Here is a 14,162-nt window from a genome sequence, read left to right as displayed (position 1 = left end):
TGGCACTGGTGAGGCCACACCTCAAATCCTGTGTTTAGTTCTGGGCTCCTCACTACAAGAAAGACATTGAAGTGTTGGAGCATGTCCAGAGAAGGGCAGTGGAGCTGGTGAAGGATCTGGAGCACGAGTCTTACAAGGGATGACTGAGGGAACTGGAGTTGTTTAGCCTGGAGAAAAAGAGGGTCTTTACAACTACCTGAAAGGAGATTGTAGTGGGGGTTGGCCTCTTCTCCCAGATAAAAGTTGACAAGACTAGGGGAAATGTTGCACCAGAGGAGATTTAGACTGGATATTAGGAAAAATTTCTTCATTGAAAGGGTTGTCAAGCACTGGGACAGACTGCCCAGGGAAGTGGTTGAATCACCATCCTTTGAAGTATTCAAGAAATGTGTGCATATGGTGCTTAAGAACATGGTTTAGTGTTGAACATGGTGATGCTGAGTTGATGGTTGGACTTGATCTTAAAGGTCTTTTCCAACCTTTACTATTCTATGGTTCTAAGAGCATCTTGCTTCAGAGTGATATGCCAAGTGCTATAGTCCAAGTTACTTTAAGTAAAGCATAAACTAAAATATACCCACCTTTGGTTTTCCATGTGTTTTAATACATGCAAAAGAGAACAGGTCGTCTTGGCCTTTTGTTTTTATTGTTATCGTAGGATTTCTGGATTAAACTGAGAACAAATGCATGATACAAAGTTGCATTTGTATGTTATATCTTTGCACTTGAAGCCTGACAGCAAAAATGTTTTTTCCAATGCTGGTTTTTAAAATGCATTGCTAATAAGAGCGGAATGGAGTTTAAAGTAAAATATGAAAATAGTAAGTCATAGGCTTTATTTAATGTGTTGGCAATCACATAATTACACTGAAAACTTAAAATAAGCTTGAAAGTACAATTCCAATATGGTGGTGTGTCTTGATATACTAGTCATCCATGCTTCATTCAAATGACTGAATACTATCTCCTGTTTATGCCTTTCCTCCCATAATTTTTTTTTTTTTTGAGTTCTAGAAGATGTAAAGGAGAAAATTATGAAAAATGTTTAGCCCTGACTGACAAGAATGGAAAGATTCCTGCTCAAATCAGGAAATTATAGAGTTTTGGCATGGGATTGCACTTAAAAATGAACAGGGAATGAATTCTGTTTAAACTATGGGAGTGTTCTGTTAAGTAATTCTGAAGTGAGGAAAAATAAGCTTAACATGTGGAAAATGATCTTCAGAAAGCAAAGTGAGAGAACTTCAGTTATTTTTCTAACATTAACTTCCAAGAGGAAAAGGATAAAATAATAATTGACAGAAGACTAAATAGCTACTACCTCAAACATAGGGGGTTTTTTTGTTCTTTTTGTTTTGTTTTTTTTTTAAATACTATTTGTCTATACCTAGCCTTGGGTTTAAGTCTTGGGTGCATTCAATTAAAAAAAAAAAAGCCAAATGTTGAAATTACTTGTAAATTATGGATAGGGGAGTAACAAGAGTAATTCTTACAGGCTGTGTCTATATTGTGGGGCTGCAAAGAGGAAACTGCAAAGAGGAAAAGGAAAGGGATGGGGAAATGGCCAAGTGCCTGGGTCATGTCTCATCCCCAGGATGAAGTGCAGCTCCTCACAGGAGAAGGTGGAGAATCGAAGTTTGCTGTGTAGGGGATGTTACAAAATCCAGTTCTTGAAGACTTTGCATGCTTGGAAATGTCATTGTATTCGGTGGTGGTTAAGGCTACTTTGACATCTTGAAATGTGGCCGTTGTTGTGATTTAAGTGAAAACATGGAAGCACAAGGCCTGCTCCAAGTATAGGGCCTGTTGGTCCTGTCCTTTGGTACAACATGAAAATATTTATTACTTGATGTTATTTGAAATGGTCGACACCCTGTGAAATGTTAATAACAAATTAAGACCTGTTTTGTAGGCATATGAAAACATACCTTGTATAAAAGAAACAGAACTACATCTGTATATTTAACAATTGTGATAAAGCTCCATGTGCTGCAGATGGCCAAAACTGAAAGTTCAAGATAAATGTTACTAGGTATTGAATTTAACCAAATGGTTAAACAAAACTTTGATAAACTGATTCTTTCATTATCTTTGAAAAGAAAGAACTGAGGGAAAAGAAAAAGTGTAGTTTGAAAGTATCTTCTAATAACTCATTTTCTTGCATGTTCAATGCTGCTTGTCTTTGTGTGTGCTGTTCTGTTTATTCCTAAATGTCATCACTACATTGTCCAAAACAGCAGTTAAAAGATATTTTAATTAATTTTTGTATTATTTTTTGGTTTTTAGTATCCTGCTGGATGAGGAAGGACATATCAAATTGACAGGTGAATAAAGGGAAATTGCAATACCTAGATCTTTTCTGCTCATCATAAAATCTTTGCACTTTTCTTTTGGTAAACCAATATGGTAAAATAAGTAAAGTAAATAAAAAGTAAATAAGTCATTTTAACTGATAAGTAATTTAGCTGTGGAGAGAATAGTGTAATTGAAATAAATGAGATACATAAATATTTCAATTAGATATCTGCTTTACAAGTATATCTGATGTTATGGACCTGTGATAATGTGGGGAGGAGAGGAGAACTCTGTAATCCCCATATTAGTATTTGGTTTTATATACAAATGATATAAGCATAACACTTCACATTATAGTAAAAGTATCAACCATGAGTGATTATTTTTTTTTAATGTATTTACAGTTGGAACTATTTTTTTTCCCTTTCAGATTTTGGCTTAAGTAAGGAGTCAATTGATCATGAAAAAAAAGCCTACTCTTTTTGTGGAACAGTGGAATATATGGCACCAGAAGTTGTTAACAGACGAGGCCATACACAGAGTGCAGACTGGTGGTCTTTTGGTGTTTTAATGGTAGGTTTCTGGTAAATGTAAATAATAACAAGATTGTGCTTTGCAAGGTTTGGTGAAACAAATAAAACACTAACCTTTAAGGTGAGATCTACATGAATTCTACAAAGGAAGTCTAAATTATATGAAATTAATAATACCACAGAGTTTGGATCAAGAACATAGAGTAGGTTTCATATCCACACCAACAATATGCCATATTTTTATCATCATTTAATTCAAATACTTTGCATTTATATATGTTCATATATTTGCATCTATAGTAGTTTGAATGTTATGGAGACCAAGAGGAATACTGAAGTATACAGAAAAAATACTGTCTATTCCAAAGCGGGGAAGAAATTTAGATGCAAATTTTAAATTGGAATTTACTTTCAGGAGGAAAAAGAAGATCAGTACCTTTCTAATTAGAGCCTACAGTGTAATTAAAACTCAGTGGAATAATGACAACTGTTGTTTTCACACATCACAATAATCTAAATGACACTGAACTGACCTGGGATATAGTTGCTCAGTTGCTTATGGTGTTTCTACAAGGGTTAGTTACTATGAAGTTGCAGGGTTGGGGGAAATAATATGTATATGGAATATGAATTTGGAAAAGAATAATTAATAGATCATGTTTGGTATTTGAGGAATGCTGGAGGGCTTTTAATATTTAAAATCTTTGTGTTCATTTTTGACGTAGAGATTAAATAATTGTATTTTTAAAGAAAATGTTTTTGTTTCTTACTGCTTCTGCTAAATGACTGCAACAGTGCAACTAATGTGTGTGCTTTATAGTACAAGAAAGACTCTTGTGTCTGAAAATAGGTCATCCTATCACTTTTTAATCATTTAGAATGCTGTTGTGATCTGAAAACTGACTATGTAAAAGTAGCACCTGAAAACTAAACTCTCTCCAGACACGCACACACACTCCTCACAACTGCACATATCAGTAAGAACACAGTCAATTAAAAGATAATTACAGTGTAGTTGCAGAATATTTGTTGTTGATAATACTAACATAATTAAACTTCAGCTTTACTTTATAAAGCTGGAAAACATAATTTTGTGTTTATCAAGTGCACATGGTAAAATTAAAATCAAGTGCTTATGGTAAAATTAAAAATGGCTGAAAGATGTTAGATGTAGCTTTCACAGTCTAAGTGCACTGCATGTTAAGCACTTTGGCTTCTACTTTGAATACAAAAATATGACCTTAAAAAAAACCCCAAAAACAAATGCTCTGAATTAGTATATGGAATACAGTGCAGTTTTCTCTAAGACATATTTTTGTTGCTTGCATTTCTAGTTTGTAATTTGCATAGACAATCTGTATGTATCCAGTTTTAAATCATTCTTAATTACTTTCTGTGTTGATCAAGAGTTCAAGTGACAGTTGGTGTGGTGTAAGTACACAGTATCTAGATTGAGCAGAAATTATAGCATAGAAAGAGAGACTCTTAAGATACTTCAGCAAACCATTTGGCCTCTTTTCTTGTGCTGCTAGAAACAAAGTAATATTTAAGGCATTGTTGAGAAATGTGTTGCAATTTTTCCTTTAAAATGGTGACAGTTTTAAGGGATGCCATACATCTAAAACCATTCATTTAAAGTTTTCAGAAGCATTGAGATACTGTCCTGCTGAAATAAAACATTATAACTAGGGAAGGTCAACATTGGCTTACTTTTAAAGTACTATTGGCACATAATGTTGGAATATAGTATTTGAGAAGGGCAACAAAGAATACGTATGCTGAGCTGTTAATACAAATGTTTATGCTTGTGACAAATTAGGAGCTTGCCAAAGAACTTTATATTTCAAAACATGCAGCACTACAAATTTACCTTTTAAGAAGTGGGTTTCTTTCAAGTGCAACTTGTGAAAGACCAGAAACAAACAAAAAAATTTTTTTCTTCCTTATACCTCACACATCTTCCTGACAATTGTCTTAACTGTTAAAGTATTAAAGTTAAAAGTAGTTTTTTTTCATGTTGGCATTATTACTAAATTTAAGTTTTTTAAATATATCTTGGAAAACTATTGTTTAAGGGTATAAAATATCTATTAGTAGCGAAGAGATAGCAGTAAGAAGTTTAAAATTTATTTTTAAAAAATGGTGTTTTTAAGGAATACTTTTAGTGCAACTTCATGCTCTTATTGTAGATCTAAGAATACTACAGTCACACATTATTCATTCAAGTTATCCATGTACATTTTTAATGTTTAAAAAGCTGAATGTCTGGGTCATACCAGAAAGGAGTGGAATAGGATACCTTGTGTTCAGTATGACTTAAGTTTGCATAAGCTGTTTAGAGGACTCCTTTATAATTATTTTAATTTTTATGTCTTTAACTGTATGCCATGAAATTTCATTGAACTATGTTATTTTGCAATTCTTAAACCAAAAAAAATCATGGTTTCTGCCTTAGGAGTCTGGCTGCCATGACTGCTGCCAGACTGCTATCACTTAGACCTGATATCCCTGCATTATACTGCAGCCCAACAGAAGTGCCTTTATCTATTTTTACTCAGTCACTTTCAGAACAAATCAGTATTTTAACAGTGTCTGTTGCTTATTACAAGGCACTGTAGAATGTGCATGTACATATTGTGTAGCTCTTGCGTGTTCCTTCAGGCTTTATTTCCACTGTATGCATACAGTAACCACTTTTCATCATGCATGTCTTTGTCAATCAACTAACCTTTCCCCCTTTTCAACAAAGGCTATGTACATGCCAATTTTAAAAATGTTGACCTTTTTAAAAATCTCTGCATGAGGAGAAATCATCACTAACTTTTGAAAGGGGAATCTTTTTCCCTACCCCCCACTTTGTTGAAAACTAAAAGTACAGCTGTGTAGATCAAGTCTTCCAAGAATAGACTTTTTAGGCAGAATTGAAACACAGAAAGTTGTAGTCTAAATTGTTCAGGTAAAAGTATGTAAAACAAGGTATCAATATAGGAAAATATTTTGCAGCTTTAAAAATGGCAAAGGCTGCTCAATGTTTGTAGCAATTTAAACTGTACAATGAAGTTGTTTTGCACAGACTTGATTGTTAACATGCATGAATTTTGGAAGGTTAAGATACTAAGTAGTTTTGTCAAAAATTAGTTTTTGTCCAGGTAATGTAATTGATGAAAGTTTTACTCTATACAGTTTGAAATGCTCACTGGTACTCTACCTTTCCAAGGGAAAGACAGAAAAGAAACCATGACTATGATTCTCAAGTGAGTACACTCTTATTTATATATCTCATCAGGTATTCTACAGGGATGCCCTCCGGGCTGCAATATCTAATTTCTACTCTTCCCTCATTTTCAAAGGTACTGGTAAATCCTCACTCCCTATTCCATATTATTAATTCCCTTTGCCGCCTATCTAATTTGCTTTTCTATTCCTCCCCCATACCAGGTACAAAGAATTTCATAGCAGCTCTTTAATCTGTAATAATAACTTCAGCCATATGATCTTTCCCATCTTATTTCCATAATATTTTTTAACTTTCTTATCCTTTTTGATAACCTGTGCGTTTTTTCCTTGGTGTTTTTTTTTCCTTTGTTTTAGGTTTTTGGGGCTTTTTGAGAAAGTATTTTTTCTCCTTCTTTATCTTACCAGCTCCTCACCCTATCTCTTTATATTAATGGTGCTACCAACAACTTGCTTCTCCAATACTTCCCCTATTTGCTAAAGTGCATCCTCCCTTCTGTACTCTCCCATAGCTTGCCCAGGCTCCAATTTTCCCCTTGGCTATTTTCAGTATAGATTTTGCATTAGCTATATTGTGGAAATGGCTTTCCTTCATGCAGTTAATGTTCTTGTTTTTGCTAATGAAGGTCTGCTTTTTTTTCCCTGCTGATTCCCCACATATTCTCTAAACTATGGCGTAACTGCCCTGTTTTTGGGACTGTAGCCAAACACTGTGCAAACAAGTCTGTTTCCTCATATCACAGGTTCACTTCTCTGTTTCCATCCATTTTTAACTAATACCATTTTTTTCCATGAAAGCTCGTAAGACTATTTTAGTTTTCTTATTTGTTTTCTGCTTTATTGATTATCATTGTTCTTGACTGATTATCTATCAAGTCCTGTTACCACTTGTCTACCTGTATATCAAAGTCGATATTTCTTCTACACCAACAGCCTGTTTTGAAAAGTAAATATATGAAATTCTTTCATATTTTTCTAAGTAATTAGAATGTGAAAACCGCTAGAAAACGAACTCATTCTTTTCCTTGCTTTTGCTTTCATAATGCATAAGTTATGTTTTTCTTTGCCCTTGTTTTTCTTCCTCATCTTATTTGCAAGTATATTTAGTGATGCTACTTTCTTCTGCTGGCTCAGCACCATGCCAGTTCAAAGCTTCATGTTGTGATTATTCAATGTCTTTAACTAAAACGTTCTATCTATTCACAGCAATTCTCACCACCTCCTATTTACAAGAAGCTAGTCAGAGATAATTCTACTGCACTCTCACTTGTTTCAGGAGCCATGCATTTTTTTCTATCCATGTCTCATGAGTCACATCTTTCTCTTCTTCCCTTTGCTTGCATGTGACTCCACTCTGTTCCTCAGCAGTCTTTTCACTGTTGCTATAAATATCTTCTGTATTCAGCTGCCATGTAGAATATTCTCGTTGCATCTCCCCCGTTAATTGATATTCATAGTCTTTGACAGCGCAGAGAGTGGTGGTGAATGGAATTACATCGAGCTGGTGGCTGGTCACAGGTGATGTTCCCCAGGACTGGGTTTTGGCGCCAGTCCTGTTAAACATCTTTATCAGCAATCTGGACAAGGGAATCAAGGGCACCTCAGCCAGTTTGCAGATGATCCCAAGTTGGGTGAGAGGGAATATGGATCTGTTGGAGGGTAGGAAGGCTCTGCAGAGGGATCTGGACAGGCTGGATGAATGGGCCAAGGCCAGTTGTGTGAGGTTCAATAAGGCCAAATGCTGGGTCCTGCACTTGGGTCACAACAACCCCATGCAACACTCTAGTCTTAGGGAAGAGTGGCTGGAAAGCTGTGCAGAGGTCAACAGCTGAACATGAACCAGCCATGTGCCCAGATGGCCAAGAAGGCCAATGGCATCCTGGCTTGTATTAGAAATCAGGTGGCCATCAGGACCAGGGCAGAGACTGTCCCCCTGTACTTGTCACTGGTGAGGTTTTGGGCTCCTCAGTACCATAAAAACAGTGAAGTATTGGAGCAAGTCCAGAGGAGGGCAATGGAGCTGATGAAGGGTCTGGAGCACAAGCTGCAGATCCCTGCAGCTGAGGGAGCTGAGGTTGTTTAGCCTGGAGAAAAGGAGGCTCAGGGGAGACCTTATCACTCTTTACAACTACCTAAAAGGAGTTTGTAGCGAGATGGGGGTTGGTCCCTTTTCCCAAATAAGAAATGACAGGACGAGAGGAAATGACCTCAAGTTGTGCATGGGGAGGTTTAGACTGCATTAAAAGAAAAGTTTCTTCACAGAAAGGGTTGTCAAGCATTGAGACAGGCTGCCCAGGGAAGTGGTGCAGTCACCATCCTGTGGAGGTTTTTAAAAAGATGTGTAGATGTGGCACTTAGGGACATGGTTTTGTGGTGGACTTGGGACTGCTGGGCTAATGCTTGGACCTGATGATATTAAAGGTCTTTTCCAACCTAAACCATTATAGGATTCTATGATTCTGTAATTACTTTCAGATTTCCTTTGAGCATGAATCTCTTAATTCCCTTGCCAACTTTATTTTTTCACCTTCTAGTCTTTGTAATTGTTATTAGTTTCAAATAGCTGCACAGAAAGTGTGCAGTGTGTTTTATGATGTAAAGGTGTTTTACCCTCCTTTAATGTTTCCTACGCTTATGAATAGTACACACATAGAAGTATTTTGCTGTTGGTAGTATAAAGAGCTGAAAAACAGAAGATATTTTGAAGTGTTTTCTGATAAGTTCACACTTGTTTTTTCTGGCTATATGTTCTATTTTTATTTTCTGCATACTGGTATATTTTTCCTTAAATTTTTCGTAAAACTTTAAAATGGACAGGTGTGCATATGAACTGATATTTTCATAGTCTATCATTTAAGATATATTGCTTTTCTTACCTTCTGTTCCTAAAAATCCACAGAAAATGCATTCTTCTTACAATACATGTTTTTTTGGGTTCTTTATTTCTCACAACATTATCAAGACAAGTTTTTGTTTTTTTCTTGTGTGTTTTACCTAAAACTGAGAAACTCTGTAGTTTGAAGAAATCATAGGTTGCAGCAATAAAGTTCAATTTTTAAAACATATTTTCTCTTTACTGAAGAGGTATGCCTTCATAGAAAACTTTGTTGTCCATCAGGAACGTCAGAAAAAAATTGCTGTCACTCATGTAGTTGCATGACATAGGAACTCTGAGGGCCTCTAACTCACTCCTCTGTGGACTGCAGTACATACAAGTCCTTTGTTTCTGTTTATTGAGTCACTTCTCCAATAGATTTATTGCAATTGGTTTTGGCCTGGTTTTAGATTTTTATAGGCAGTTGACCTTTCATGCTAAACCTCCAGGGCTGCATCCTCATGTTGGAGCTGTTTTGGATTATAATAGGACAAAGATTCCCACCCACCCCAGCACAGTCCTATCATACTTGTCTGTTCGCAGTCCTTCAGTAACATTGTAAATGTTACCATTGTGCTTTTGCAGACAGTGTGTTCCCTGCTTTCAGTGTAGCTCTGTGATACTTGACTATGAGCAGAAATAACATCACATGAACATGCAATGGTATCACAAAATATAAAATGCATGAGTAAGAATTCAGCTGCTAGTAGTGCATTCCAATCAGGAAGCACTGGATAGCCCGCTGCCCACTCCTCCACTCCACTGGTGGCCTTGATCTGCCTGTAGTTACTGAAGAGCCCAAAGAAGGCAAAGTTTTTCAGACTTTTCCTCCTCCCTGCGCCTGACTTTTTTAATGCTGAAAGGAATGAAAAATATTGCAAATTCTAGTTTTAAAGTGTTGAAAAGTGAACCAGTAGCAACATGTAGGCATTTGCTGAAGTGTCACAGAGATGGACATCTACAAATACCTGAAATACAAGGCAGATCATGTCTTCTGACTGAAACCTACACAAAGCTTGTGTCATGGACTGTTACACAAAAAAACAAGGTACAGGTTGAATTAGTGATGGAAAGGAGGCAATTATATCCCTCTTTACCGTTATTATTGTTATAAGAAAAAGTGAGCCCTAGTAACAGTGAGAGAACGGAGACTCAGTGTTAAGGGGAGAGGAGAAAAATATGGCAAGGATTACAAAACAAAACTAAATGACAGAGCTACAAAAACTTAAATTGAAAAATTGAAGACTGGCAAGCTGGAAAAATAATATTTGAAATAGACTGGGGAGGGGAGTAAAAAGAAAAAAGGAGTGATCTTTTTTAGCTTTTTTTACCTGCTGATCTTTTAAAATGTCCTACCTTAAATCAGTTGCTGTTATCTAGCTTAGGTTTCCTGATGTTTTTCCTGGGTTCTCTTGGTATATGTCCTATTGTGGTAGTTTTCTTACTCCTTCTAAACTGTCTTTTATATGAACTATCAGAATGGTTTGTTTGGTGTCATTTGGTAATAACTGGACCTATAAATGAATCAAAGCATATTACAAACATTTATAAGTGTGTAAACTGTTATCCTGTAGCTATTCTTTTCTATCTGTTTTGCTACCTCTTCCTCTACTAAAGTTCCTGAGTCATTACTGAAAATATTATACTATTCAAAATAAAGAGAACAAACCAAAACAAACCCCTGTTTACATGACTGACAGCACCCTGTTTACATGACATGTTTACATGACTGACAGCACTTTTGCTCTGTATCTGATGTCTGAAGGCAATTTCTCAGTGATGCTGCTTTGTTACAGATTTTTTGAATGACAAAGCAAGGGAGAATGCAGAGTTGATTCTCACCTAAATATATTTGTATACTATTAATTATTTTTATTCTATAGGGCCAAACTTGGAATGCCCCAGTTCTTGAGTCCTGAAGCACAGAGTCTTCTGCGAATGCTCTTCAAAAGAAACCCAGCAAACAGATTAGGTAAAATGTTTAGCAAAATATTTTAAATTTTACCATAATATTCATAACATCAATGATAAAGTTTGGGTTTTATGTAAAATAGGCTTTAAAGTAAGAATGTAGTTTGCCTGTTTGCTCTTCTAGTGATCAACAAGGTATTATCATTTCTGCTAGTCATACATCTAAAATTAATGCAAAAGAAATAAGAAATAATTTTTCTAGCCATTCCTTTGATCAAGGAGAAAATAGTTCACAGATATTTTTCTTCCTTATAAAAGGAGCAGGTCCAGATGGAGTAGAAGAAATTAAGAGGCATGCATTCTTTTCCAAAATAGATTGGAATGTGAGTATCTAATTAAAAATCAATTCAGTAAACTTCCTGGTTAAGTCTTTGGTAGTGTCGTATAACTTTTCCATTCACTATGTGTTCCTTCTCTTCAGAAATTATACAGGAGAGAAATTCATCCCCCTTTTAAACCTGCAACTGGGAGACCTGAAGATACATTTTATTTTGACCCTGAGTTTACAGCAAAAACTCCAAAAGGTAAACAGATAAGAATGAAACTATTTACATATTGAAAAAATAGAATTTGAATGGATCAATTTTGCAGTGATCCATTCAAAATTTCATAGAAAGTTGTCTTTACAAATTTAAAGTGTTACCAAAATATCAGTGTTCTCCCACAAAAACGTAATGTAGATATGCTGCTATATGTAAATATTTTAGTAAAGTACTGGTATTCGTATTAGAAAATTGTGTGATTATCAGTTGTGTGTCTAGACAGTATATGCAAAATAATTCATTAATTATTTGTATTTTCATCCTCAGAAACACTTTCTGAAAATTCCTGTCTCTGTGTAGAATAAAGCTGTAGTTTGCTCCTCAGCGCAGACATAATCTCGTATCTATATTTTAAAAACTCTGCTTGTAAGTAGACAATATGTTTTTCAGATTCACCTGGTATCCCACCCAGTGCTAACGCACATCAGCTTTTTCGGGGATTTAGTTTTGTAGCTATTGCATCAGATGATGAAAGCCAAGCAATGCAGACAGTTGGAGTGCATTCAATCGTCCAGGTGAGTACATCTGCTTAAAAAAAAAATTGGTAGATCAGTCAATTTAAAAAGAATCAATGCTACGTCTTGGTGGAGGGATTGTTTCCTTCCTCACAGAATGAAGTACCATGACAAAGTCATTATCAGCTTTTATACAAGAAAAGTAAAGATCATAATGTTTTATCCAAACAAAATCTCTGAAGGTGCAGGACCTGTTTAATTACTGAGCAGCTACAGGTGTAAATAGGTTTCAACCCTTAGATGAAAACATTCTACCATCTCTACTGAATTAACTCTTTAATATCAAGCCATAATTATAAGATGGAGGGGAATAACAGATGTCTTGACTTTTTTTCCCCATGCATGAAAACGTCAGTTGACTCCTGCAATGCGGGAGTAGGAGGCACTGAAATACAATTGTGGGTTATATCTGGATGTTCTGGATTGCTGTGCATCCTGGAATCCATGACCCAGGACATGGAATCCATGTCCCTCCCAAGCCACTTTAAGTTAATTTGCTAATCTGTGCTATTTTGTGGCTGATTTCAGTGTATCAGACAAGTCAGTGTTACAGTACATACTCAAGCTTTCGCTTCCTTGAAGTATTAGAATAACTCCAGTCATATAATTGTGAGGTTGTCACTTCTAATAGCCTAATGCAGTTGCTATTATTAAATATTCTGCTATTGCCAGTGCTGCTTATTTTTGCAAAACAGACCTTTGGGAAGGTGCAGTTTTCTGTGAGATAAGAAAGGTGGGCCTTTTGCTAGAATGGGGAAGAGGCTTGCCTTGCCTCCTTATGAGACTGAGGTCGTTCCAAAATACACTGGAGAGGTTACAACTGGCAGGGACAAAAGCAGATGCATGTACAGGAGAGAAAACTGAAGACCTTTGCAAAAATTGTTTTTCTACTTCGTCTTTCTGCTTTAAATAATTCTAATTACTGAGTCATGAAAACCAGCTGGTAATCTAAATTGTATTGAAAACTTCCTTATGTGGGTAGGAAATAAAAAGGTGTGCTGTATGATTGGGTTTATTTGTATTTTGCACTGCACAGGTATTTTGAAAATGTCTGAGAAATTTAAAAAAACCACAATTTATTCAGAACATGCATAGCTCTTATATTTCCTTAACATTCTCATTATGTCTAGAATAGTCTCAACATGCTTTTTTCTACACGTTACTGTTTCATGTGTAATAAAAATTTTGAAAATACAAATTTATACCCTTTTTTATTCTCAAGAAGCTGTCTGATTTGATATATGCATAGGGTTATTTCTGGTCCTGATATCTTGCTAAAAGTTTCTGCAAGCTTTTCTGTACTGCTTCTTTCCCCCATAGTTTTGTGGATGAAATTATTTCTCTTTGTGTATGGTTTCCTTCTCCTGTAAAGGTCTGTTTCTCTGATGCCTTTCCTCTGTGCCCCTCAACCGCTTCCTCACTCTATTTCCTCTTTTCTGTGCTGCAGGATACCCAGATGGTTTCCTGCAAATGCTTTGCATCCTTTGCACAAACTCCTTACACTAGAACACCATTTCCTTCCCTTACAAGAGTGAACACTTGTCCTTCTTGCAGCTTTTTATTTCTGTGAAAGGATTTTTTGACTGCCACTCCATGCAATTCCATTTAATTATATTCTATTCAGTATGTCTGAATTCTCCAGCTGGCATTCATCTATCTATTCAGATAACAGAAACAGTGATACTTCTTTACCATTGTTGTATCACTATTTTATCTTGAAGTCTTCTGTTTTTCTTTGGTTTGGAGATTCTATCTTTAATAAGTCAGTAATCAGAAAAATAACTCTGTCAGTTTCTAAAATACAGTGAGTATTATTTACAATATATCTAATTTATAATTTACCCCACACTAATGTTGAACAGAAGGTAGTGGCTCTTTAAACCACTTTCACGTTGTACAGTCATCAGTTGAAAGTTTGAAGCAAATCAATAGGAATTTTAAAAAGCTTATTTTAATAAAAAGATCAGTTACATATTAAGAACATTCATCAATTGATAATGTTATTTTGGTAGCAGTTGCACAGAAACAGCATTCAGTTTACTGATGGATATGAAGTAAAGGAAGATATTGGAGTTGGGTCTTACTCTATCTGCAAGAGATGTATTCATAAAGCTTCGAACATGGAATATGCTGTAAAGGTAATGACTTTGTTATAAACCACACTTTTCAGATTTTAGCATTGGGCATCTTTAATTTA

The 14,162-nt window shown here is 35.6% G+C and overlaps 1 protein-coding gene across 3 annotated transcripts in view; it reads left to right on the top strand.

Moving 5' to 3' along the window:
* The window catches only part of RPS6KA3 (ribosomal protein S6 kinase A3), a 76,625-nt gene that overhangs the window by 45,549 nt on the left and 16,914 nt on the right, over positions 1-14,162 (top strand). For 2 of the 3 annotated variants that reach the window (XM_017831474.1, XM_017831476.1), the window contains 8 exons: positions 2,287-2,324; positions 2,726-2,868; positions 6,012-6,082; positions 10,821-10,909; positions 11,167-11,231; positions 11,330-11,432; positions 11,841-11,965; positions 13,978-14,103. In XM_017831474.1, coding sequence (XP_017686963.1) covers positions 2,287-2,324; positions 2,726-2,868; positions 6,012-6,082; positions 10,821-10,909; positions 11,167-11,231; positions 11,330-11,432; positions 11,841-11,965; positions 13,978-14,103 — 760 coding nt within the window. The remainder of the gene's footprint in view (positions 1-2,286; positions 2,325-2,725; positions 2,869-6,011; positions 6,083-10,820; positions 10,910-11,166; positions 11,232-11,329; positions 11,433-11,840; positions 11,966-13,977; positions 14,104-14,162) is intronic. The other variant, XM_017831475.1, reaches the window with a different exon arrangement.

This window comes from Lepidothrix coronata, unplaced genomic scaffold (assembly GCF_001604755.1).
Source record: "Lepidothrix coronata isolate B3197 unplaced genomic scaffold, Lepidothrix_coronata-1.0 Scaffold191, whole genome shotgun sequence".
Taxonomy (NCBI): Eukaryota; Metazoa; Chordata; class Aves; order Passeriformes; family Pipridae; genus Lepidothrix; species Lepidothrix coronata.
Note: the sequence above shows the minus strand (reverse complement) of the source record. Positions and strands in the feature narration are given on the sequence as shown.